This window comes from Megalobrama amblycephala, linkage group LG18 (assembly GCF_018812025.1).
Source record: "Megalobrama amblycephala isolate DHTTF-2021 linkage group LG18, ASM1881202v1, whole genome shotgun sequence".
NCBI classification, from domain to species: domain Eukaryota; kingdom Metazoa; phylum Chordata; class Actinopteri; order Cypriniformes; family Xenocyprididae; genus Megalobrama; species Megalobrama amblycephala.
The window spans coordinates 31,902,205-31,929,931 of NC_063061.1; the positions used below are offsets into that span (position 1 = coordinate 31,902,205).

At 36.5% G+C, this 27,727-nt stretch overlaps 1 protein-coding gene across 1 annotated transcript; it reads right to left on the reverse strand.

Annotated features, from left to right (window-relative positions):
- Positions 1-25: 25 nt before the first annotated feature.
- LOC125252396 (NACHT, LRR and PYD domains-containing protein 3-like) lies at positions 26-27,727 on the reverse strand. The gene is made up of 9 exons (XM_048165654.1): positions 27,598-27,727; positions 23,597-23,854; positions 17,261-19,117; positions 9,274-9,447; positions 8,662-8,835; positions 4,324-4,497; positions 1,776-1,949; positions 1,645-1,691; positions 26-1,563 (listed from the first exon to the last, which is right to left on the reverse strand). Exons 2-9 carry the CDS (start codon positions 23,848-23,850, stop codon positions 1,025-1,027), a joined length of 3,393 nt encoding a protein of 1,130 aa, XP_048021611.1. The 5' UTR covers positions 23,851-23,854; positions 27,598-27,727; the 3' UTR covers positions 26-1,024.

Sequence of the window (27,727 nt, forward strand, 5' to 3'; positions counted from 1 at the left end):
CAATAACCCAATAGACTCCAGACAATGCCTTAGAATAAGCTTTATTCACGGCCGTAGGACATCGTATCAATCAAAGAGAATCCCACCAGCAAGAACACAACAGTTTATATAGGATCGGAACATGGTAAAGCATTCTACAATATGACTGGTTCTTCATTATGTCAAACCCTCATGTTACTAGGTAAAGCAAGATCTGCCCAAATCATGTGTTTATTAGTTCGTTATTACTCAATATCATGGGGCTATTATATTTAGATAGTTGTCTAGCTGTCCCTAAGTGTCACTTTTCTTATTTTTAGACATGATTCAGACACACACTGACTTAGTCCCATGCAAGGTCTGAAGACATTTAGGTTTCAAAAGCATATAAATGTTATTCCTGCCAGGAAAAAGAAATGTTAGTTATGATTAATTAAAAAATTCCATCATAACCTTAAGTAACAGTGCTTAAAATCAATTCTAAATGTAACTGGAAGCCAGTGCAAGGACCTGAGGAGTGGTACGATATATTCATAATTTTTGGTTCTGCTCAGTACTTTAACATTCTCATATTTACACATACGATTAAGAGCACTGCATCAGAATGTTACATTGAAATGTTACAAATTCTAGATACATGTACAATTGTAGCTAGTGTGTATGTGGAATTATTATATATTTATTCAGTTTATATGTGCGTTTCAGTTATTCCCCATACGTTGTGGGGATAAAATGTCCCCAAAAGGTTAGAAATGTTTGATTTTGTTATGACACCTTAGTCCCCATGAGAAAAACATCTTATAAATCATACTAAGTTAAGTTTTGTTTTAATACAATAAAAGACATCTGAGAGGGTTGTGTTTAGGGTTAGGGGATAAAATATATAGTTTGTACAATATAAAAAATCATGTCTATAGAAAAGTCCCCATAAAACACAGAAACCCAACTTGTGTGAGTTTTTGTGTGTTAAAAATATAAAGTATTTAGTATAAAGTATTAAGTATAAAGTATTTAATTTATTTATGTGCAACATCTCTGCTTTTGCTTACAAGCTTTTCAAACTCAGAGACACTGAGGAGTTGCGACGATAAACCCAAAATCCAGCATAGAGAGACTCAGTAAATGGGGAGGTGAATGTGTGTAAGTGTGTGAGTGTGTGTGTGTCGGAGACGCTGTAGAAGGACAGAGTACCGGCTGACATATCCACATACACTCCAACTCTTTTAATGCAGCCTGATGGGACACGTATGTCAGTTGACTTTTTATCGTGCCAGACAGTGAATCTGTTATCAGAGCAGTTCAGACTCCAGGAGTACTCATTGAGTCCAAACTGACAGTCACTCCAGCCTTTCCTGTTGATTCCTTTATATGTCACTGATACATCAACCTCTCCTCTCCATTCAGCCTCCCAGTAACAGCGTCCAGACAGACCCTCTCTACACAGAACCTGAGGACACTCATCAAATCTCTCTGGATGGTCAGGATATGACTGATACTCTTCCAAACATATCACCTTTTTGTTCTCATCAAAAAGAACAAGTTCATTGTTTACTGTGTTTGGATCCAGTGTGAGATTACAGGCATCTGAACACAAAAAAGAGAGAAACATTATAACACAACAACAACAGTCACTAAAGGTGCAAGTGTGTGTAATTGTAGACATACATTTGGGTAGTCCTGCTGTAATCCTGAATTCTCCTCCATGATCCACACTGTAAAACACAAAGTGTCACGTTTTGCATGTATGATGCTATCAGTAAACACACACACACACACACACACACACACACACATACTTGAGTTTTTCTAGTCGGTATTTTGGATGGTTGAGTTTATCAGTGAGCAGCTTGACTCCTGAATCCCCTGGGTAATTGTAGCTCAGATCCAGCTCTCTCAGGTGTGAGGGGTTTGAACTCAGAGCTGAAGACAGATAACCACAGCCTTCTTCTGTCACCATACAGCCAGACAATCTACAAACACACACAGCAATAAGGACTTACATGACATTAGTTTGTTAATCACTTATCACTATGTTTTACTGAAATCAAACAGAATAAAAACAGTTCAACTGTTTCCAAACTCAATTTGAATATAAGGGCAAGGAAATAGTGTTTGATATAATTACTCCACTATTTCTCTGGTTTCAGTTTTAAGACTGTCCTCTGAATGTGCATCACTCATTCTATCTGTTTCAAATATGGGCTGCAGTCAGATTGCTGTTATCACTGCAACATGCCCAAACTATTTGTGTGTATGCATGTTTTGTTAATAAGCCTAATTGTTCTGCATAATTACAGCCTCTACTGCACTCTGCAACACTCTGGGGTTGCTGGATTTTCCTCACATAGCAGAAAAATCTAGTTAAATACGCTTTCATTTTTGTCAAGCAGATAAATGTAATACATCAATTGAAACTACAGAATGTCTACTTTTATTTGAGTGTACTCACAGTAAGAACAAAATGTGCTTTTTGCAAAATAAAGATGCATGATCTACCGCCTCTATCTCAATAAAAGTTCATTCTGATATTTGTTAAAAAATGAACTGTAACTTAGTGAATACTTATCACACAAACATGAGACATGACTAAAGAAATGTTACAATGCCAGGTTTTAAATAATGTAAGGTAAATATTCTGTTTATATAATCTGTTTGAAAAGAGAGATGTCAATTGTTTCTGAATAATATGAAAGGTTAGGCAAGATTTCTTTGGACTGTTTTTGACAGATTATGAGGTGTTTACTGTAAAATAGCCTAGTTTCACATCAATTAAGCTTTTGTTAACATGATGAAAATTCACCTTTGCATCACAGAAATAAATTATATTTGAAGTATATTAAAATTGAAAACCATTATTTTAAATTGTAATAATATCTCACAATTGTGTTTTCTGTATTTTCAATCAAATAAATGCAGGGTTGATAAGCATAAGACTTCTTCCAAAAACATTAAAAATAGTAATGTGTCCAATCTTTTGACTGGTACTGTTTATACTTTAAAATATAAAATGCCTATACAACATTTTCTTCACGTGATGTGCAATGATATGTACATGCATGAGATCACAAAAATCATGTTTTTATTTAAGAGTGGAGATTATATTAATGTTAATACAATAGTTGATATGAGCATGCTCACAGATTATATTTTCTTTTAACTCACAGATTTGAGAATCATCGTGACCAGATATTGGCCTAGATTGGACATTCTGCATGAATATGATGGTGAGATCACTGACTGGAAGCAGGAACATGATTTTGTGCTTTCTGTCAGCAAATGGCAGCTGCTTTCAGGGAGAGCAAGTGAAAGGAGGATTTTAATGGAGAGATATGGAGTGCAGTTTTGGGAGATTTGGATCGCATAATTAATAAAAGAAACAAACAAAAACATGACGAAGAATGAATGCACAGCACAAGGGGCAATTAGGATGATATTTGATGAGACTTGGGAGGAGGATGAGTGAGACTCTTTCGCATGTGTTCTATGCATTTTTATAACGTATCCGTGCGTGTAAATGTATGAGCATATGTATATGTGCATATGTTTATGTGTGCGTGTATAAAAAAAGGTCACCTAAATGAAAACTGTGCAACCCAGTGTCACAAAAATACTGGAAGATATGTAATATAGTTGGAGTTTCAAGTTTAAATAAAAATCAGAAAATGTATTCCTGTTTTTTTTTTTTTTGTTTGTTTTTTTGTCTATTTAAATTCTATTTACAACCTTGCTATACATATAAATTGTCAAGAATTGTAATTTATTGAAAGCCAATTGTTTTCTGAAAAAAATCCCAAAATATTTTAGCTGAAGGTTCTAAAGGGTTAATGTATTCCTCATTCATCAGCTATTTGGCACCTTTTAATATTACTTTAACAAGCTATGGAAGTTAATGTGTTCAATATTCCCACCTTTTTTTTTTCTTTTTCTTTTGATAATAAGGCATTATTTAATAACCTTAATACAAAAGTTGCAATTCTGCTATGATGGATCTCTGAGGGCTAATCTCTAATTATCTTCTGATTGGCATTACTATTCAAATTCACTGTTATGTCTTCATCACACACAATACCCTCCAGCTGTTCAAGTCCTCATTTTGTGTTTAGAGACGTTATGGTGAAATTTTTGCACCTCATTCATGTACTGTGTCATCCCAGAGTAAAAATAATTTTATAATTTATAATTTAATAATAATTTATTAAAAACCAAGACCAAAAGTTTTCAGTGAAAGACTACAGAAAATAAAGCAACTATCTACTGATGTGACGTTACAAGCTCTCAAGAAATCAAGAGCAAGTTACATATTTAATTTGATCAGATTAAATATTTATCTGCGTCCTTAATTACCCAAGTGTGTTCAGATGACAATGCAAAATCTTCAGTCCAAAAGAGAGCAGCTTCACTCCTGAATCCATCAAGGCATTGTTACTCAGGTCCAGCTCTCTCAGATGAGAGTTTAATAATTGTAGAACTGAAGACAAACTTTCACAGCACTGAGCAGTGAGATTACAGATGGCCAGTCTAGACAAAAACAAAGGAGGAACTAATCAACACCAATGTCAGAAAGATGAGATAATAGATATGTTTACCTGAACAATGTAATAAAAATGAAAAAAAAAAAAAAGTTTGCGTTATTCGCACACAGATGACAAAAATGTTTTCAAAATGATCCCTATTCACACAGATCTTTGAAAACAATTAAAAACACTGTATATTCTACAGCAGGGCTGGGCAACTCTGGCTCTCAAGATCCACTTTTTTGTAGAGTTTAACTCTAACCCTGATAAAACTTACATGCTCCTAGCATTCTGGTAATCCTGAAGACCTTGATTAGCTTGTTTAGTTGTGTTTGATTATTGTTGGAGCCAAGCACTACAGAAAAGTAGATCCCGAGGGCCAGAGTTGCCTACCCATGTTCTTTAGTGTTGTGGATTTTCAACTGAGCAGGTTTGTTGAAAAAATTAAAAATAAATTTGTCTTGTCAGAGGGAGAAAATGTATGTCAATCATAAAAACAAATTGGTCAAGCTCATGCTATTATAACCTAATAATCCTGACCTAAGGAGGACCTTAACAGTGTGATTTTAAGATAATAAACCCATTACTAGCTAGAAAAGAACATGCTACAGAAGATTAACATTTAGGGAAAAATTTTAAAAGATGTATACACAACAATATATTCTGGTCTTTTAATCTGAATCAATGAGAATTTTACATTTTTGACAACTAAGGTTGTTCACAAAAAATTGAAATGTAATGTTTGTACAATCCTAATTCCATCTCCCAGGTTTGTTTTGTTTGTCATGTCTGCAAGCACATGGCCTTGGTTTGCCATGTGCTTTCTCAGTTGGTCTAGTGCTTTGCCCAGTATACCTAGTTTTTATTTTTGTCACCCTAGGCCAGTGTTTCTCAAACTTTTTCTGCCATTCCCCACGAGCCCCACATGTCCCCAATCGCCCCAACAAAATGGTAATAAAGTAGGCTTTTAGTTTATCTGTTAAAATTTATTACAATTTATTTTATTAACATCACATTTTAAAAACAACCTCAAATAGCAGCATTAGAAATGTTCAAATAAAAAAAAGTGCAATTATATTATCATTTTGTATGAAAAGACTTTGTTCAAAAGTAAATAAAAATAATAATTCAATTGAATTAGTAATGAACCCTTTCATGCATGAGTTTAAATTAAGATATTCAGAGTTTTTTTAATGCAAACTTTTTAGAACGTTTCCCCTACTTTTCACGTCACACACCGCAGCCACAATAAGGGGCCGTTCACACAGAACGCGTTTTTCTATTCCAATTCGTTACTTTACCATTGTTTTTCTATGTGAACACGCGCTTGATAGACGTGCATGACCTTTACGCTTGAGTCTCGCTTCTTTTGCAGCGCCTCGCACATGAGCGCCGCATTTTTAAGACGCCATGTCAAGTTAAAAAAATTTAAACTTTTACAAGTAGCGCCGCTCATCAATGTCAGTTCCAAAACAGTGGACCAATCAGAAGAACTCGGAGGCAGGGCAAGCGTTGTGAGCTTCTGTTTACAGTAGCAAGTTGGCAAGACAAATGTTTTATTTGACTGTAACATGGCAGAGGCACTGCTCATTATTATCTTATTTTCCTTTTTTCCATGTCAAAACTGGTATCTATCAATTCTGCTATTTGCCTCTTTCTATTATTTCCATTATTGTCATTATTGCATTACGTCTTAAAAGCACGTCTCAAGACCCTCACGTTCTACCCTGCACTTTTTTTTAAAATCATTCCTGAGCACTGCTTCTCACGTTTTTAGATGCAAAGACATGTTCTGTGTGAATGGCCCCAACACTGTATGACAGATATATGGCTTTTATTTCGTTTCTCATTTTTATTAAAAATATTCACAAGCTTGCTTACCATGTCATAAACTATCTGATATTCCGATTCTCAAATATGTGTAAGTGAGTGTGTTTTGTTGTTTAAAAACCTTTATAAATGATCTTGATTTATAACGCGAGATGGGTGCCGCCATCTTAGTTTGTGCAGTGTTCAAAGTCCTGTCAGTCGGATTTACAGCATGTGAATTCATCAATTTCTCCTGAAATACATGTAAGTAAGTAGCCGGTGATCTGGGAGAAAAATAGAGTAAACTTTATAGTTACACTATATGTATCTGATATGAATAAAACACCTCGGCAAATTATATTTGAATTAGGGCTGTCAAAAATAGCGCGTTAACGACGTTAATTAGTTGTTTGTTGTTAATTACGTCAATTTTTTTTACGCATTTCACGCATGCGCAGTATGACAGATTATTCAGGTCAGGAAAGTCAGGGAAGTGGTTGGGAGCTAGAGGCGAGATGGAGCAAGGTGAGCAAAGTGGGCCTATTGACGGATTCAAATATAAAAAGAATGATGATGGTACAGTTAACAAGTACAAGGTTATTTGCAAGATTTGTAACAAGGAGTTTCAATTTCACTGGAGCTGTTCAAGCTTGTATGGTAAATCCTACCCATGCAGGTAAATCAGTCTGTAACTTATCAAATAACATTGCTTTGATTATTTTCTGGAATGAATTAAACCAAGTCAAATATCAATGTGTTAATTTCGTCAGACAAGATGAAATATGTTCGTCAACGACCTTTTTTTTCATGACTAAAACGAGACGATGGCAAGACTGCACCACTGTCCAAAAACGCTCACTAAGACTAAATTAACATGAATTTGACGAAAAAAGACGAGACGAAAATGTTTTGCATAAAATGAAAACTAAGATAAAATCTCTCTTAATTTTCATCTACAATCGTCTCTGCTTTTTCATCAGCTGTTACACCTTTAAAATATTCAGAACGAGTTCGGATCCCGCTTATTACATTGCTACCTACCAAATAAATCAATAATTTGACACAAAATTATGATTTAAAAAGGAGTTTATTGATTTAAAAACGATTGTATTGCTTCCGCTAAAGAAAATAGTGCGCTCCGTCTCTACGGTTAGAATCCTGTGTGTTCATGGCAACGCTCTGTTATAGTTAGCAGCGGTCTGTTATCAAGAAACTAACAAAAAAAGATATGTGAATGACTAAATATGACTAAAACTAACAAGGACATTTGGCACAAGACTAAGACTAAGACTAAATTAACTGTTATTTATGTTATTTATCTTTTGGTATGCATTTCAGAAAAAAAAAATGGTTAGGATTCAGGTGTAATTGCAAATAGTGATTAATCCTGATTAATCCACTGAAAATTCTGATTAATTTGATTAAAAATTTTAATCATTTGACAGCCCTAATTTGAATTGATTGTTAATGCTGCTTCCATAGACATCAGTGTGTATTTTACAAGCTCTATATTTATTGTTTTTCTAGTACTTATGGATTTTATGTCTATATTTATGTTTATGGATTTTACTAGCACTTATGTCTGAAACTTAAAATAAACATTATGTTATTGAAAACACTGCATAGTTGTGATATATGAGAAGTGGAGCGCGCGTCAGTCTCTGGCTCAGCGCCAGCAAAACGTGAAAGCATAGTTTGAATCTTGCAGTTAAGTGACGTCTCTGAACTCTGGACATTCTAAATCCTGTATGTGGGACCGTACTCTCAGGGGCACAGAAATAAAAATCCCATAGGCTATGTGGGACCGTACCGCTCAAAGGTAATAGAGATGGGCACAAAAGTGACCAAATTTCCTCCCGTTTGTCACGATTCACTTGTCATGTCTCTATTCCCCACCAGTGGGGCGTGCCCCACACTTTGAGAAATGCTGCCCTAGGCTGTTCCACTTGCCTTGATTTCACTTTGTCTGCTCTTAACTTACATTTACCTATTGTTTGTGTTATTTTTTGTATTTTGCTCTGTGTGACTGCTCCCTTTCTCCAGCTCATTTGGTTCCAGTGACAGCATCCCTCCGGTCCCAGGGATCTCCGACTCTCTGTCAGCAATCCTACCTCAAGTCTGTCTCTTCCTGTCTACCGTGCTGCGAGTCCCATACCCAGTTTGGTTCACTGCCTTCTTTTTTAGCTACCTGCTCAGTCACTAGGGTTCTTTACTCATCTCACAAATTTGTATTTGTTACAAAAACACTATTAAAAATCTTCACAGCTATCAGATGATGCTAATTTAAAATGAAATTTGATTACTACAAAACATCTGTTCATACACAGACGAGTATATAGTGAATATGTGAAAGTCACACCTCAGTATGTTTAGTTGACAGTTTGAACTCTTCAGTCCAGTAGAGAGCAGATTCACTCCAGAATCCTGCAGGTCATTGTTACTCAGGTCCAACTCTCTCAGAGGTGAGTTAGACGATTCTAGAGCTGAAGACAAACTTTCACAGCACTGAGTAGTCAATCGACAACCTGCCAGTCTGAACAAAACAAAGGATTCAGTAATTAAAATTTCAAAATTAATTGACATCTGACTGTCATTTACCATTTACATACTTTCCATGTTAAGTAAACCTTGTACTATCAATAAGCCACCAATACTATTGTATTGGAACCCTTGTATCTATAGCAACCAAGCAATAACAATTTATATTTGATTTATAAAGGATAGTGTTTTCCACACTGAATAGATTTGCTACATGACAGGTCTCACATTATACTATATATATTTTGAAACCACCTGACAAATAAGATAATCTATAAGTAGTGAGAATGCAAATACACCAGAACAGTTAAAATATAACAAAATAACTCTCCATTACTGACACAATAATAATTGAATATTCCCAGTTATCAGCCAGTAATACATTGATTGCTCATAGATTGTCCATGTCTAATCGTGAATGTGAAGGTTAAACCTCAGTTTGTTCAGTTGACAATGTGAACTCATCAGTCCAACGGAGAGCAGCCTCACTCCTGAATCCTGGATGTCATTGTTACTCAGGTCCAGCTCTCTCAAATAGGTACTTGATGATTGTAGAGCTGAAGACAAACTTTCACAGCACTGATCAGAGAGACCACATCCAACAAGTCTATTAAAGAAGATAACAGTGCAAAGAGGAGATGGATGTTAAAAATGTTTTCTATATTCTGCACATGACCATGTCTTTCAACAGTCCTGGGGGCCCACAGCACTGCATATTTTGGTTGCTTCTCAATTCTAAGGCTGCATCCACATCAAGTGGTATCCTTCACTTCCTCCACTAACTCACAATCCTTCGCATATTCCAAATCACAAAAAGAATTAGTGGAAAATGAATCGGCACTGTCCTCACCCAATTTCATTTCATAATGCAAGAAAAAATGACTTTGGATATAAAGGTATTACATTTTCTGTTGTAAATTTATCACATTACCACTGGGATACCACAGACAACTGTCATTTACTATATTGCATTAATAGAAAAACAATAATATAAAGTATTATTATATAATATAAAGTATTTTTCCACAATTTAATTTAAAAGTATTTTTTATGCTGTGTGGGGGAGGAAACATTTACGACACAGCCATGCACCCTTAATGCACAGTCTAATTAGCCGAATTTCCATTGTTGAGCCACAAGCAAGCATGTTAGTGCATGCAAGGGCCAGTATCGTTTCCACTGTCACTTCTGGGGCTTGACCAAGCCTTCTTGGGGCCACTGGCCAAGGTTTTTGGTCCACAGAATAGCAGGCCAACTGGGGCTTGAGGAGTGGCCATGAAAAAAGGCTGAGTTTAGCTGGCCCAATGTGTTGTGATTGGCACTGCTTAGCGTGTGTTCAGGAAATGTCCCACCCCTCCATAACTCCATAAGTGTAAATATAAACTTATGAACAAAAAATATAAATATAAATATTTAACAGAAAATATAAATATAAAATTATGAACAGAAAATAGAACAGATTTCATGCATGGACCCTTAATTAAACAATTTAATAATCAAGTAAAAGTGAATTTATATCTGTATGATATTACGTTATAACCACATTGGGAAGTGGATTGATGATTTAGCTGAGGGCGCCATCCTCTAGTCAGACAATGGAATTCATTCTACACGTGGCGCAGTGCATTATGGGTATTATCTCGCCTTTGAGTGTACATTGGTTGTACACTCGTTATTTTGAATGAATGAGTGCACTCGGTAATGTCCACTATGTTTTTGGACACCACTACAAATGGCTTTACCCTCAAATAGTGCCCTATTTAAGGGTATAGGGTAAATTTTTTCTCAGTGGGCCAGACTATGGTCCAAGTGCAAGTGTCACGGGCTGCATATCATTTACATATGACGTCTCCAATGAAAACCAATCAGATTTAATGTTACGGTATTATCAGATAATATTATTATTATGCCTAGATGTTGCACACACAGAAGAGGTGGTCTTTTCTGGTGGCAGATACGGCACACTCAAAAATCAACAAATACTATAAAAAATTTGTTTTTGTTTCACAGTGTGTTAAAATGGCTGGCAGTGTCACTTATTCATATCAAAGTGAAAATTTCTTGTTCAATATACTCATGTTACACAACCCCCTGATATACAGTATGTCATAGAAAACGAGTACTCAGTATATAGTAGGTCTGCGCATGTTTGAAAATAATATATGATCACCAAAATGATTTTATATGACAAAAAACATTATAGTTCAAACTTATATTCATTTAATCTATTTTCATTTCATTTAAAAACAAAAATAAATTGTAAAACTGGGATTTATTATTTAAATGTGATTGGTATATTGTGGGCTACATTTACATTTCTGACGGTCTGCAGGTTGAGAACCACTGGTATAGCCCAGGTGTACCCAATCCTGTTTCTGAAGATCTACCGATCTGCTGAGTTCAGATTCAACCCTGATCAAATGCATTTGTCTATAATTTTCAAGTGCTCCTGAAGATCTTAATTTTTAGCTTTAGTTGTGTTTGATCAGGGTTGGAGCTGAACTTTGCAGGGATATAGATCTCCAGAAACAGGATTGAGCATCCCTGAACTATACACAGCATGACAGTAGATCTTGAGGGCCAGAGTTGCCCAGCCCTGTTCTAGTGTTTAATGCTACACAAGTCTTTAGTCCTCAGAAGGACTGATATAGGAAGGACACAGCCTCAATATTGTACAGCCTTCTAATTGAGAAGCCTCATTGTACAGAATGTCTTCCTTATGTAACTTCTTAATTGTCAGTCCCATTTTGGGGGCATAGACCCCAAAATAACATTTCCACTTTACATTATTATAAATCGTGGATATTTTGAAGCACAAACTTAAGTTTGGCCTCTTTTTAAAACACCTGATTCAGATCTTCAGGTCAGGGAACTTAACTGAGTGTGTCAGATAAGACAGACATACAAAATGTGCAGTGCAGTCCAGGGCCAGGATTGAAAAACCACTGCCAAAGCTAATACACTGTATGACATGAAGCTCTCTAAAAACACTTCATAATTGATTCATTCATTAGATGTGTGAAAACCCTAACAAAAGCATGTGAGTTAGAGTCAGGTGAGCTGAAAGTATGTGATGAAGCACAGCTGGAGACTCTTCATCACTGCTGCCATTAAACTCAAATGACATTGGTTTGACTCCAGAAACAGTTTTGGGAAACACTGTACTAAGTAAAACTTTGTTTTGGGGGGCGCTGTTGAGGTGTGCATGGAGTAGACGTGTTTCATCGAGCTCCTCCACGCCAAGTTTTTAAATTAGTGAAACAAGACGCCGTCTTTATTTTTTATTTCATATACTTTGTTGTGAACTTCTATTTAGTTATATCTCTCAATTGATCAACACCTTGATGCACGAAAATGCCTTAAAAATCAGCAAAAACCTCATAAAATTCTGGACCTCGGCTGTTGGCTAGTTGTGACGAAGCTAATCCCGCCGTTAGTCAAGCTTCTGCCGACGATGATACACCGTTAATGTGGGAAAAGATATCAAACAGGATTCTTTCAACCATAAATGAAAGATTTGACAAGTTCGAGGAAGACTTTAGGTCTCTACAGACATCGGTACGGGATTTTGCGGAAAGAGTGGAGACTGTTGAGGGTCAAACACGAGACCACAAAGGCCATTTATGCTCTCTCGAAGCGACTTTGACTGATTTGCAGAAGACCAATAAAGTTCTTAGAGCGAAGGTCAGCGACTTAGAAGGGCGATCTTGACGCAACAATATAAAAATAATTGGTATCCCTGAGGGAGAGGAGAAAGGGAGACCGACCGAGTTTGTTGCAGCGTTAATTCCAAAACTACTGGGGGAGACTCATTTTCAAGGACTGCTGGTCATTGACCGTGCTCACCGTGCGCTCAAGCCATCAGATGGGGAGAGGCCCTGCATCATTATTGCACGAGTGCATTTCTTTCAGGAAAAGGAATTAATTCTTCGACTTCGCCGTGATCGTACCCTGGAATACAACGGACACAAGGTTTATATCTTTCCGGACTACACTGCAGAAATTATGGAACAGCGAAGGGCGTTCAGTGACGTGATGCGCGAGCTGAGAGAGCTAAAGGTGACACACAGTCTTCGCTTTCCTGCGCGTCTCCGTGTTCAGCACAACGGACAGTTCAAGACCTTCACTGACCCTGTAGAGGCTGCAAAATTGGTGGAGACCAGGCTGAGACAGGAGTAGAGACATATGCGCAACACTGGTATCACTCTTAAAATACTTTATACTGACTGTTGACACGTTATAGTTTTTGTTTTCATTAAGAGTGTTTACAAACTGTATCTTTATGGACGGCATTATTGTCAATAATTCTAGACTGAAATGTTTGTAACTTGGAAGTGGAGTCGAGCGGGATTGCCGCGATCGAAGTGACGTGATGGATCCTCCTACTACTCACATGCGAGTAGTGTTCTCGGGTCGAATAGGGGACAAAGTGCTTCATTTTGGGGAAGCCAGATGTGGGAGGGGGTGGGTTGAAGTTCTAAGTTCTAAAGAGTTCTACATGTTTCTGTCTTATGTGAATTTTTTTTTTTTTTTTTTTTTTTCTGGACTGCCTCATTTCAATGTCCACCTACAATTACCTCCATACAAACACTTAGCAATCTAATCAAATCTAGAAATATGGTCGACATTTGGAGGCTTCAGCATCCGACAGATAGGGATTATTCCTTTTACTCTCATGTTCACAAATCATACACTAGAATTGACTACTTTTTGGTTACATCCGAATTGGTTTCCAATATTAGTAATACTAAATATCATAATATATTAATATCTGATCATAGCCCAGTTACGTTCCAAATTGAAAGTGTTTTGCCAAAATGAAATTACTCGTGGCATTTCAACCCAATGCTAATCAAAGATTCAACTTTTATTTCATATTTAACTGGACAAATGGATGAGTTTTTTTACGACTAATGACAATGGAGAGGTTTCAGATTCAATTTTGTGGGATACTTTTAAAGTCGTAATCCGAGGCCATATCATATCATTTGAGTCATCTAAAAAGCGGGCTTTAAATAGTAGACTTAGGAAAATAGAGGAAACATTGCCAGTGCTGCATATAGAGTGTCACTCTCAAAGTCTGATTATAATAAAATCTTAAAATTAAAGTATGAGTATAATTCTATCCTAAATGGCCAGATAGGTAACCTTCTCCTCAAACTCAAGCAGAAGAATTTTGAGTTAGGGGATAAACCTGGAAGGTTGCTTGCAAGGCAACTGAGGGGAGAACAAGCTAAGAAGGCAATTCACATGATTAAATCAAAAACAGGCGTTTTAATAACTAATCCCAATGAGATAAATTAATGTTTCAGGGAATTTTATTCTGAATTATATACTTCTAAAATTGATAGTTTTTTTTTCTAAATTAAGTCTTCCAAAACTTAGTGAATCCTCTAGGTCTGACCTAGAACTCTCAATTGAGGATTTATTAAAGGCAATTCATGCTTTTCCATCTGGGAAAGCTGCCGGCCCGGATGGGTTTGGCTGTGAATTTTTTAAAGCTTTTAGTAAGAGGCTGGCCCCTTATATGCTGAGAATGCTACAGGATTCAATTAAAGGGAAAAAACTTCCTGATTCTTTGTATGAAGCAAATATTTGTGTAGTTCTAAAAAAAGGAAAACCTGAGACAGATCCAGCCAATTATAGACCCATTGCCCTCTTAAATTTTGACTAAAATATTGGCTTCCAGATTAGCACAACACATCTCAACGATTATCCATCCTGACCAAACTGGGTTTATTCCAGGAAGGTTTTCATTCTGTAATGTCCGCCTACTTCTTAATATTTTATATGCAGATCGTAAGTTAGCTAACAATTCTGCAGCCATTATTTCACTAGACGCCCAAAAATCCTTCGATCAGATTGAGTGGCCATATATGTTTGAGGTTTTGAAACAGTTTGGATTTGGTGACAAGTTTATCAACTGGATCAAAATTGTTTACTTCCATCCGTCCTCATCTGTTTTGACCAATGGTATTAGATCCAGTTCTTTTGAACTGAACCGGGGTTTACGACAAGGTGATTCTCTATCACCTCTACTTTTTAACATTGCACTCGAGCCATTAGCTGTAGGAATTAGAACCCATCCACATATCCATGGTATTTCATTGGGCAATGCTGAAAGTCTGATAAGTTTATATACAGATGATCTTTTACTGTGTCTGACAGATCCTGTGGTTTCTGTCCCAAAAATTTTAGATTACATAGACACTTTTAGTAAACTTTCAGGATACTCAATAAATTGGAGTAAAAGTGAATTTATGCCCCTAACAAATAACTTAAGTGATACCTTTTTGAGCAGTATACCATTTAAAATAGTGGATGATCACTTTACATATCTCGGTCTAAAAATTCCAAAGAACCCTAAACAGTTGTTTAAATTAAATTTTTTAGATATGATTAATAAAACTAAGCATTGAAAGCTGGAAATTGCTCCCTTTATCACTAATTGGCCGTGTAAATGTGATAAAGATGGTTACTCTTCCTAAGTTTCTATATCTTTTTCAAAATCTCCCTATTTATTTGCCTGCAACCTTTTTTAAGCAACTTGATTCAGTTATTCTTTCATTTGTATGGAACTGTAAAACACTACTGATTGTGGAGGCCTCGGGCTTCCCAATTTTAAGCATTATTACTAGGCAGCAAATGCCAGGGCTCTCACTTTGTGGCAAATGGGTATTCTGGATGATATGCTACCTCTATGGGTTCGTGCAGAGGCTATGTCAGTGCCAGAGTCTTCTCTCCCAACTTTACTTTTTACAGAGTTTAAATCCATCTGCAAATTAGGCAGTAGTAATTTTGTGTTGAGAAATTCTTTGAAGATTTTGAATCAGATCAAAAAATGTTATAAACTACCAAAAGTCTCAATCAATACACCAATATCATGCAATCCTTTGTTTGAGCCTTCTCGGATTGATGGAGCTTTCTCAGGATGGAGAAAAAAAGGTTTATGCTGTATAGGAGATCTCTATATAGAAGATCAATTTGCGTCCTTTTTGCAACTTAAAAATACATTTGTACTCCCACAGTCTCACTTCTTCTGTTATTTGCAAATTAGAAATTATGTTAAGAAAAATATTCCACACTTTATAAATAAACCTGAAAACCATATTATTTATGAACTTTTATCTTCTAATCCTGAAACTAGACATTTGGTATCTCGTTTTGTTCATGCTTTTACAACACCTATGTGCACCAAACACCTTAAAATAGCCTGGTCTACTGACGTGAACGATGACGTGTCTGATGAGATCTGGGAAGAAGGCCTGTCGAGAATAAAGAGCTGTTCTGTTAATTCGAGATATAAATTAATCCAGTTTAAAGTTATGCATCGCATTCATTACTCCAAAACAAGACTGAATAAAATATTTCCTTCCATTTCTGCTCAGTGTGATTGGTGCAAGATGGCGGAGGGGACATTGGCACATTTATTTTGGTTTTGCCTTACTCTGTATGATTTCTGGTCTAACATTTTTTAATTGTTTTCAAGCGCATACAGAATTAACATTCAGCCTGACCACAATCTGGCTATTTTCGGCTATTCTAATGTTATGGATACTATCCCTCATACTCATCAGCACGCTCTAATGGTAGGCTTAATCGCAGCCAAAAAGGTAATACTCCTCAATTGGAAAACTTCACAAGCTCCTTGTTTTCAAAGATGGTTAAATGAGATGCTTTATATTATCCAAATGGAACAGTTACGTTTTGGTGAGCTTGGCTCACAAAAAAGATTTGAAGCCACATGGGGACCTCTCTTGAGACTTTTGGAAGTTTAAAAATAATATACTCTGTAATCATCCCCTTCTATTTATTTATTTATTTATTTTTATTTTTTTATTTTTTTTTTGATTTTGTATCAGTTTTAATTCTCTTCTCCTTTGGTGATATAACTGATCTACAAAAACAACTGTGAATATTGTCAATTATGTTTTTTTCTCAATAATTATTTTGTATACATTTGCTGACTGAGGCAATCCAGATATATATTTTTTTCTTTTTTTCTTTTCCCCCTTTATTGTGTGAAAATGTGTGTCCTTGTTGTCTCATGTTGGTTATTGTTTTATACCTTTGTGTTTGTTAATATAACTTCAAAACTCTAAATAAAATATATAAAACAAAAAACAAAAAAACAAAAAAAAACTTTGTTTTGGATATAAAATTGTGTGCTTTGAATTCTGACCATGAGATTATAAACAGTTTCCACACGACTGTGCTTCTACTGCCTACTCTTTAGTGAGGCTTCAACTATTTATATCCTTTCTTTTTCAATACCCATATATATATAAAAAAAAAGTATACAATAATTTCCACATTTGTGTTCTATGAATAAAAATTGTGTTATGGTTCCATAGATAAATTAGTTTGAATCTTAACTACATACAAATGTTTATTTTGTGATGCTATGAATGAATACTCACAGGGCTTTTCTGCAGTTCATCACAGCTGGTATCAGTCTCCATCTACCCTCATCAGATGTGTTGTATTTCATGAGGTCAAACTCATCCAGCACCTCTTCTAACATCTGAAGCATGTAGGCAATTGCTGAGCAGTGAGCAGGAGAGAGTTTCTTCTCTGAGTGTTTGTCTGATTTCACAAATTCCTGAATCTCCCTGTACAGAGTCTGATCATTCACTTCCAGCAGACAGAGGAACAGATTAATGGATCTGTCAGCCGATAGACCGTAACTTCCTTTAAGTTCATCTTTAATGTACTGTGTGGTTTCTCTGATGCTCTCTGTGCTGTTCTCTGTGTGTGTCAGTAGATCCTGTAAGAGTTTCTGACTGGACTCCAGTGAGACACCCAGCAGGAACCGCAGAAAAAGATCCAGATGTCCATTTTCAGTCTGAAGGGTTTTATCGACTGCTGATGATAGTAGTGCAGACATGTTTTTCATAGAGCTGTACTTCTCATGTTTATCTTTCAGAAACAACTGCAATGGCTCCATGTTCTTTGTCAGATGGCAGTAAAACACATAGAATGCAGCGAGAAACTCCTGAATGCTCAGATGTATGAAGCAGTAGACTTTCCTCTGATGAATCGCAGATTCCTCCTTAAAGATCTCAGTGCAAATCCCAGAATACACTGAGGCATCAGTGACGTCTATGCCACTCTCTCTCAGGTCTTCCTCATAGAACATGACATTGCCCTTCATCAGTTGTTTTAAAGCCAGTTCAGCAAGTTTTACAATCACTTCTCTGTTGGACTGCAGGCGTTTCTCTGGATCTCTCTCTTCATACTTCTCATTCTTCTTGTTGATCTGAATCAGGAGGAAGTGAATGTACATTTCAGTCAGAGTTTTAGGGATTTCTTTTCTCTGATCTTCTTTCAGGAGCTTTTGAAGCACAGTGGCTGAGATCCAGCAGAAGACAGGAATATGGCACATGATGTGGAGGCTTCTTGCTCTTCTGATGTGTGAGATGATTCTGCTGGCTTGATGCTCGTCACTGATTCTCTTCCTGAAATACTCCTCCTTCTGAAGCTCATTGAATCCCTGAATTTCTGTCAGACGGTTGATGTATTTGGAGGGGATCTGATTGGCTGCTGCTGGTCTGGTGGTGATCCAGATGAGAGCAGAAGGAAGCAGTTCTCCTTTCATGAGGTTCGACATCAATACACTCACTGATGAAGTCTCAGTCACATCAGAAACTTTCCCACTGTCTTTAAACATCAGTGTCATTCTGCTTTCATCCAGACCATCAAAGATGAACACAACTTTACACTCCTCATAAATCTTTGAGTCCAGATCTTTAAGTTCAGAATGAAAGTCCAGTAGAAGTCTGTGAAGACTGTACTGATGATCTCCAATCAAGTTGAGATCTCGAAATGGAAGCACAAACATGAAATCTATATCCTGATTGGCTTTTCCCTCAGCCCAGTCCAAAACAAACTTCTGCACAGAGACGGTTTTTCCAATTCCTGCGATGCCTTTAGTAAGAACAACTTTTATTTTGTCTTTCTCACCACATCCTGGCTCAGGTAAGGAGTTAAAAATGTCATTGCAGAAGATTTGAGTGTTATGTGAGTTCTTTGTTGTGGGTGTTTTCTCCATCTGTAAAACCTCATGTTCTTCATTCACTCCTTCTCTCTCTCCCTCTATGATGTAGAGCTGTGTATAGATCCTGTTCAGGAGGGTTTGATTCTCTTTAAGTTTGATTCCCTCAAATAAGCTCTCATACTTGTTCTTCATGCTGGTTTTATGTAGATCTTTTACTTTGTCTAGTTCATTAATTACTGTTTGGTGAGAATTCTCCTGAAGGTCTCCAGGCTGATCATCTCTATTCACAAAGCAGACACAAGAACAACAACACAAAGAATAAATGAAAGCAAGATCTTCTAGTAAAGCCATGAAGTAAAACCATTAAAAAACAAACTTCTTTATGCAGAAACTATCCTAGATAAGCAAGAATGAGCTTTATTCTTCAAATTACATCTCATCATGTTTGTTTCAACTGTGAAGCGTGTGTTCATAAAAATTATGACCCACTAATGAGCTCTTATATTCTAGCGACCTTTGCTCCTGCAGGAACAGAGGTGCTCCATGTGACAAATTTGATGGGCGAGTGCACGTTCGGGTGGTTAGACACTTGTGTGTGTGCGGGTTGCGGGAGACTAAAAACAACAAGAACAAATAAAATAAAATAAAAATTATTTACAGGCGCAAGCATAGGCAGAGCATGTGTAAAGCTGGGCAAGGCCTGCCTGCTTCTGATTGCTTTTAGGAGTTTTTTTTTTTTTTTTTACAGAGTAACCTGCCCATAACTGCTGGTCTAGTATCAGTTCTCTTTTGAGGGAACTCCATGCTGAGTCTGAGGTCAATGCTATGAGGAAAGCCTCAGTGTAATGTGTGAAACTATTCCAATCCTGATTGGCACAACATCAGCCCATGATGCATGATGACTTTGATCACTTTGAACGTCTCCTACTATGGATGCTTCACTCCCTTCCTTGCCCTCTCAGATCAAATCATTATACTGTGGTGGAGCACTGCACTTCAGTCAATAACTGACAGGTCTGACCCGAGTGCAAAACCAATCAAAACATCCAGTTCAGATGGGGGCGGGGCGTTCAAACTACACTTTGACATTCAATCAGTGTCGTTCGCAAAAAGACTTCGGACTGCGGAGTGGCTTACAGCAAAAAAAGGAATGCGACCAGGTCCATGCGAAAACAAGAATAAAAATATCTGCAGGGCTTTTGAAATGTGGCGTGAACTGTGAGTTTTGAATGGGTTTAAAATGGATTCAGAGATTGCTTTTTTCTGCTGGACAGGAAAGACATTTTAATGATTTATTGGGTAGATAATGCTAATTAGATAACACTAATACACAGTCATGCAATTTTGATGTTGTTAACATTAAAGGGGTAATTTTAATGCCACTTTTACAAGATGTAAAATAAGTCTCTGATGTCCCCAGAGTGTGTATGTGAAGTTTTAGCTCAAAATACCCTAAAGATAATTTTTTTAATAGCATGTTAATTTGTCACTTTTTGAGGGTGAGCAAAAACGCTGTTTGTGACTGTGTCCCTTTAAATGCAAATGAGCTGCTACTCTCAAGAAGAGGGCGGAGTTTCAGGAGCTCCAATTAAAAGTGCCCTAGAATTAAAAATTGAATTTACCTTGGCATATTTGAATAACAAGTGTTCAGTACATTGAAATGACATACAGTGAGTCTCAAACACCATTGTTTCCTCCTTCTTATATAAATCTCATTTGTTTAAAAGACCTCCGAAGAACAGGCGAATCTCAACATAACACAGACTGTTACGTAACAATCGGGATCATTAATATGTACGCCCCCAATATTTGTATAGGCCAGCCCATGTTCAAGGCATTAGACAAGGCAGTATTAACGTCTGGATCTGTGCACAGCTGAATCATCAGACTAGGTAAGCAAGCAAGGACAATAGTGAAAAATGGCAGATGGAGCGATAATAACTGACATGATCCATGATATTTTTAGTGATATTTGTAAATTGTCTTTCTAAATGTTTCATTAGCATGTTGCTAATGTACTGTTAAATGTGGTTAAAGTTACCATCGTTTCTTACTGTATTCACGGAGACAAGACTGTCGTTATTTTCATTTTTTAAACACTTGCAGTTTGTATAATTCATAAACACAACTTCATTCTTTATAAATCTCTTCAACAGTGTGTAATGTTAGCTTTAGCCACGGAGCACTATCAAACTCATTCAGAATCAAATGTAAGCATCCAAATAAATACCATACTTGCGCGATTAGACATGCTGCATGACAAACACTTTGTAAAGATCCATTTTGAAGGTTATATTAGCTGTGTGAACTTTGTTTATGCTGTTTAAGGCAGTCACGAGCTCGGGGGCGGGGAGCACGAGAATTTAAAGGGGCCGCAGCCTGAATCAGCGCATATTTAATGATGCCCCAAAATGAAAAAAATGAATAAAAAAAAATCTATGGGGTATTTTGAGCTGAAACTTCACAGACACATTCAGGGGACACCTTAGACTTATATTACATCTTTTGAAAACACATTCTACAGCACCTTTAAAGGTCCCGTTCTTCGTGATCCCATGTTTCAAACTTTAGTTAGTGTGTAATGTTGTTGTTAGAGTATAAATAAAATCTGTAAAATTTTAAAGCTCAAAGTTCAATGCCAAGCGAGATATTTTATTTAACAGAAGTCGCCTACATCGAACGCCCAGTTTGGACTACATCCCTCTACTTCCTTCTTTAATGACGTCACTAAAACAGTTTTTTGAAAACAGAAACGCTGTTATTTTCATCCCGCAGTCCAATCACCGGGTGTGATTCCAGCTCAAATTGATAGGGTAAAACTAAAGACATGTTTACAATAACACTGAGCGCGTGCATCTCCACGTTATGGTAAGAGGCGTGACCTTTCCGGGAACGGTGCGCTAAGAGCTGCTGTCGAATCACAACACAGGAACCGCTGGCACAATCAGAACTCGTTACGTATTTCTGAAGGAGGGACTTCATAGAACAAGGAAGTCATCAGCCCGTTTTTATGACAGTGGAAACAGCGGTATACAGATAAGTAAATTATGTGAAAAATACTGTGTTTTTTTACACGCAAAACATGAACACATGTTATATTGCACACTATAAACACAATCAAAGCTTCAAAAAAACACGAAAAACGGGACCTTTAATGTTACCTCATGCAGACTCACTGAAAATGTCAGAAACTGTTCCAACTTTTATGTTCAAACCAGAGTCAAACAATAATGGAGAGACTCAACAAGAAGTGACAACATGTAGAATGCAACAGGACATTTCTGAACGGTTAGTTGATGAATTTATGTAGCTGATGTGGAGTTAACTATCTTAAAGTCATTAATTGGCATATTCTGTCATGATAATCTATAAATTGCTCAGATCCTTCAGAGCCAGAGAGTGATTAAATTACATTTAATCACCATTAGATTGATTGTAGAAAATTTTTTTCAGTCGGTCAGAACAAATGTTACTTGTTCAGATGACATTTTCAGATGAAACGTATTATTTTGGTCGTACTTCCAAGACGTAGTATCTGTTATTCTGAAGTACAGTATCCACTCTGGTGTGGTGACTGACAGCCTACACATACTTCTCTGCTCCTTAAAACATTAGATTTATCTGCGCTGAGGAGCCATGCCGATGCACTACCCCCGTAAAATGGTAAAACAATTGCAAGTTTCAAACAGAGATGGCGACAAAGAGGCAAAACTTACGGACTGCAGCTTTAACTTGTACCCCAATTTTTTTTTCTTATTATCTGTTTTAATCCCTTATTTCTTTGATCAAACCTCTCAGTACCCTTCTTTGCTTTTTCCCTTCTTAAAAAAACATTCTTACATGGACTTAATTTTTTTGTAAATTAGTTATAAAACAATTGCTCCTGTTAACAGGGATAGCTATGTTTGCTTAGCATAGCATCAAACGTGACAGTTTATAAGATAAATTATAACCCTCTGGCTTCCAGTATGAATGAAACACATTATACATCAGTGTATAATGTGTGTTTCAGTGTTTAGAGCTCCATAACGTTCACATCACCTCATGTTGGGTAAAAATAGAAAAATAATAAAGTAAAGAAAAATAGTACTTTGTAACATATTAACTTGAATAGTTTTTCAGCAAACTAATTGTTTACTCTTACTTGAGTAATTATTTTTCAGTACTTCTACTTGTACTCAAATAAATAACTTCTTAAGTAGCAATACTTTTATTTAAGTACAGTTTTTCAGTACTCTTTCCACCACTGCTAATGACAGCCGCGCTGGGCCACAGACCTGTCTCTCCGGGCCACCAAAGAGACAGCCTGTGCCATCGCTCCATATCAGCACTGGTGGCTACAGAGAGACACCTTTGTTTTGCTTTGATCATCACCGTTATAAGGATTTATAGCCTGGACCTGAACTATATACCAAGGTCACCTGAAAAGATTCACATTAGGACAGGGATTTGTCAGTATAGTGCAGTGGGTATTCATTCCCCGTAACATCAATGTTAGATGCAGCATGGAATTCACTTGAAAGGGAACAACTGTGACCATAGTTCCCTGAGAACAAAACAAACAATTTAGGTGAAAGGATTCAAAAGACTCAAGTCACTGTCACCCTTCATAGACACACAGCTAGATACTTAACACTGTCTGATGTTCCTTTGGTCTGGTACTGAGAAACTGACCTCAATAAATAAGGTGATCTCCCTTTATCACTGATGTTTAAGTTATAATTCTTTCCCTTGTCCCCAGTACTGGTTTTTGTCTCACCTGAGGTTAAAATTCATTGTTTCATCACTAAAGTTATGGGGTACTCCTATGGATCCATCATTGAAGTTATGAGGTTCTCCCATGGATCCATCATTGAAGTTATGGGGTTCTCCCATGGATCCATCATTGAAGTTATGGGGTTCTCCCATGGATCCATCACTCTTCATAGATATATGGCTGGGCTTTGGAGATGCTTCTCTCTGGTTCTGGTAGTGAACAACATTCTCCTCCTCTCTCTCCTCATAGCCACTCATTCTCCTGTGATTTAAATGTGATTATCAGTAAAAAAAAAAAAATTAGAAACACTGACAATATAAATGACATAAAAGAAAAACAAAAAAAATAATAAATTCTAATAAACAATTTCATTCTGTAATGCAGTGTTGCCATGCTCTCCCGCATAACAAGACAATGCAAAATTAAGTGTGAAATCTGCTCATAGATAACATATGAAACCCAATAGAATATAATTCTAGGAGTAAAGAGTTATGTACATTAATGTAATATTATTTTGCCTTCTAAATCAGAGGTGTCATGATCCTCGTTCTGTATTTTTTGTTTTGTATGGAATTTTATGTTGTAATAAATTCTCTGTTCTCATTGTATCTGTATGTGTCTTGTTTGCCCCTGTGTATTTAAACCCCTGTGTTTTTTTGTGTTCTGTGCTGCTCATTCTGTTATCTGTTCAGTAGTTCTCTGGTCTCTGTGGTCTTATGTTTATTTTGTTATTAAACTTTATTCCGTTTGGATCCAGCTCTCCCTTTGTTTGTAAGTTCACCCAGTGTTACAAATGGAGTCTAAATTCTGCTTGCATCATTGGATCGTTATTTTCATGTTTATCCCTGTAAAGCTACTTTTAACAATCTGTATTGGATAAAGTGCTATATAAATAAAGGTGACTTGCCTAAAAGCGCTACCATACCAAACGTTTGATTGCTAAATACATCTGTAAAATGTGGTATTAAAGGATCAGTGTGTAAGTTTTAGCGGCAGCTAGCAGTGAGGTTGCAAATTGCAACCAACGGCTTAAGGTTCTATAGAGGATGTTTTCGATGACTGAGAAACCAAAGACTGTTACTGAGTTTTTGAAATGAGCGCATGCGTAAGAACAACCCCCCTCCTTCACAGCTCATTTCGAGGGAACGCCTCCCAAAACCCATGCACGAGTATTGGAACACAAGTGTTTACCACCGGCATTCGCTGCGTCGTGTTAGTGGATTCATTATGTCGGATTCACCGCAGGTAACTCATAATCTGCAGTTATTACTCCTGACAAAAACATTGCATGCGGCGCCTGTGGAGTGTGGAAAGTTACTGGAGCGCGCAGCCGCGCACGTCTCGCACAAGGAACGTCATGGCAGTGATTGACAAGCCAGAGGGATGATCACACAAACGATTGGCTGATGTTTTTAAGGCCCTACCTCATGCACAGATGATGTATATTGATATTATTCCTGTCAGTGCACCTAATAAATAGTCTTTTATCAGTTAGTAAAGACAGTTTCAAGTAATATTGCAAAAATGTATAAAACAAAACATCCTCTATAGCACCTTTAGTCCACTGTTCCCCCCATACCCCCCCATTAAATAAATTCAGTTGATACAATTGCATTAATATAATTTAAATGTTAACAGAAAACATTTAAGTTTAGCCATTTAAAATCAAAATTTAAAATCTGAAGCTTGAATATAGTTGTAAATTAAGTTTAATATTAATTGCTTATGTGTAGTGTGCTAATTATTTAAATATACTATATAATTAACAGTGACTTTATTGCATCAGATATATGTCACTTTGCTCACAGCTGATTGTAATGTAAGTTATAATGGCGGTGAACACCACTAAATACCTTTTTGAAACAAGTTTGCTCAAACTAAACTCAAACTTACTTGTGTAGTCATTAAAACCTGATACATGCACCACAGTTCATTTTCAAAATAATTTGAATAAAGTGCCCATAGTTGACTATATTGCACAGGTATTTTTAGGGTTGTGAAAAGAATACAGAAGTGCCATCATTGTGCATTTGTTTGTAAACAGTAACCTCATCTATTGTACTCTTCACCACTAAGCAGTAGTGATGTGTCGTTCTTGAACGATTCGTTCATTTTGAACGAATCTTTAATGTGACTCGGGAAGAACGAGTCATCTCGGGGGGTGATTCGTTCAGTCGCGCATGCGCAATATTCTATAGGTTCTGTACTGCTAGTAGTAGTTCACCTGTTTCAGTCAATGCAGCCTGAGCCGGAAAGAGAATTGATTAGTTCTTTTCGTGAGTCTTTCGGGTTTTTGAGTCATTCCTTAATCACGTGACAGACCCATACGCTAAACCAATGCAGTCAATACAGTCAGGCTGTGTGACCCAAGCACATTATATTTCTAAGTAAATAACTTTAACTCTCCAGTTTTATTTCAGTTTGGGTTACAACTGTAGCTGAAGTTATCATAACCTTAATGTTTTAAACTAACATTAATAATTCAAATTCAAAATGTTATTTGCTTTTAATTTATGTCATTATGTCCTTTTTGAGCAATCTTCTTATATATTAGACCAATATGTCAAGTCTGCCTAGGAAAAGCAATTATACCAGCAAACTCAAAATTGTAAAAATAAACAATAGGCTATAAATACTTTGTATTGTAAACTTGGATTATTATATTATTATATAGCCTAGTGTTTATTTAAAGATAGACAAAAAGATAAATTAATCAATATTTTATTTATAACAGGGCTTTATTTATTTATAAAATAATAACACACCACAGATCCTCAAGAAACAGTAACAAAAACAGTGACAGAAATGTCAGAAATAGCGTAGGGTATGGGTCTGTCACGTGATTAAGGAACGACTCAAAAACCTGAAAGACTCATGAAACGAACTAATCAATTCTCTTACCGGCTCAGAATGCATTGGTTTAGCACTGCCTGTCACGTCATTAAGGAATGACTTAAACCCGAAGACTTGTCAGACAAGAGGTGAGGTGAGCTTAATCAGCTTATCATAAACTGAAGACCCAGGTAAAGAATGAATTAATCATTTCTGAATCTTATAGCATTGTAGTTTTGTATTGTTTGTAGTGTGATCAACGTTTGCATATGTAGTATATGTGTTGGGGAAGTAACACGTAACGTTTTAATTACATTTTGCTAAAATGAACGAAATGAACCGAAAAAAGATTCGTTCATTTTGCTGAACGAGACTCAAAAGTCCGAGTCGGTAAAATGATCCGAACTTCCCATCACTGCTAAGCAGGGGAGAAAACATGATGACGGATCGTATCTACGCCCATGTTTCCTGGGAAGAACGCAAAAAGCCTGTTGCTACAACACTGGGGGAAATGGGTAATGAATAAGTGTTGACCTCGATATGAATGTTGACAATATAATTAAAACCTGTATATATTCAAATTTCACAGAGATGTATATAATACATTATATAATAAACATGATCTATTCATTAATTGTGCCCAATGCCTCAAGTATACCTTGCACTACCTTGTAAATATACACCAAATACACACACGGAAACACACGGGCATGTGAACGTTTGTTTGACTATATTAATGAGGGTGTCTCATAGATTTCTTTTGTTTTTTATATCAGGTAAATTATATTTTCTATGTCATTGGTGGAACTCGTATAAGGGGAATGCGCCATAAAAGAAGAAGTTGTTCTCACCCAACCCTGAAACAAAACCCTCACATAAACCCGTGTAAAATACAATGTAAATAGAAACATGATTTGGACAAGAAAAGTATCTTTTATCAAGAAGTATTTTTATCAAGTGAGGTCTGGCTCACTAGTCAGTGTTCAACAGTTTTCACGGTATTAGTGAGGTCATTTTTTAATAGTGAGGACATTTTCGACCTCACAAGTAAAGTCATACCCACACAACTAATGTCAAGACATTTCTATGGCAACGTTATGAAAGTAAGTTAAATAAGTAATATAATATATAAAGTAAGTTAAATGAAATAAGAATGACATTACTGGACTTACCAATTTGAACTTGTAAGCTTTGGTAACAGCAATCTTAAATAGCGTCTTATCAGAAAAGGAATTACTTTTGGTTTCGATTTCCTTGAATGTGAAGGATCAAATAACAAGAATCAGCCCAAATGTGATTGGT

Coding starts and splice junctions, on each gene's coding strand:
- LOC125252396 (XM_048165654.1), bottom strand. CDS start 23,850: ATGAGTGGCTATGAGGAGAGAGAGGAGGAGAATGTTGTTCACTACCAG. Junction 9,448..17,260: donor ATGAACTGCAGAAAAGCCCT/GTGAGTATTCAT, acceptor CTTCTTTAATAG/ACTTGTTGGATGTGGTCTCT. Junction 1,564..1,644: donor TACAGCAGGACTACCCAAAT/GTATGTCTACAA, acceptor TTTTGTGTTCAG/ATGCCTGTAATCTCACACTG.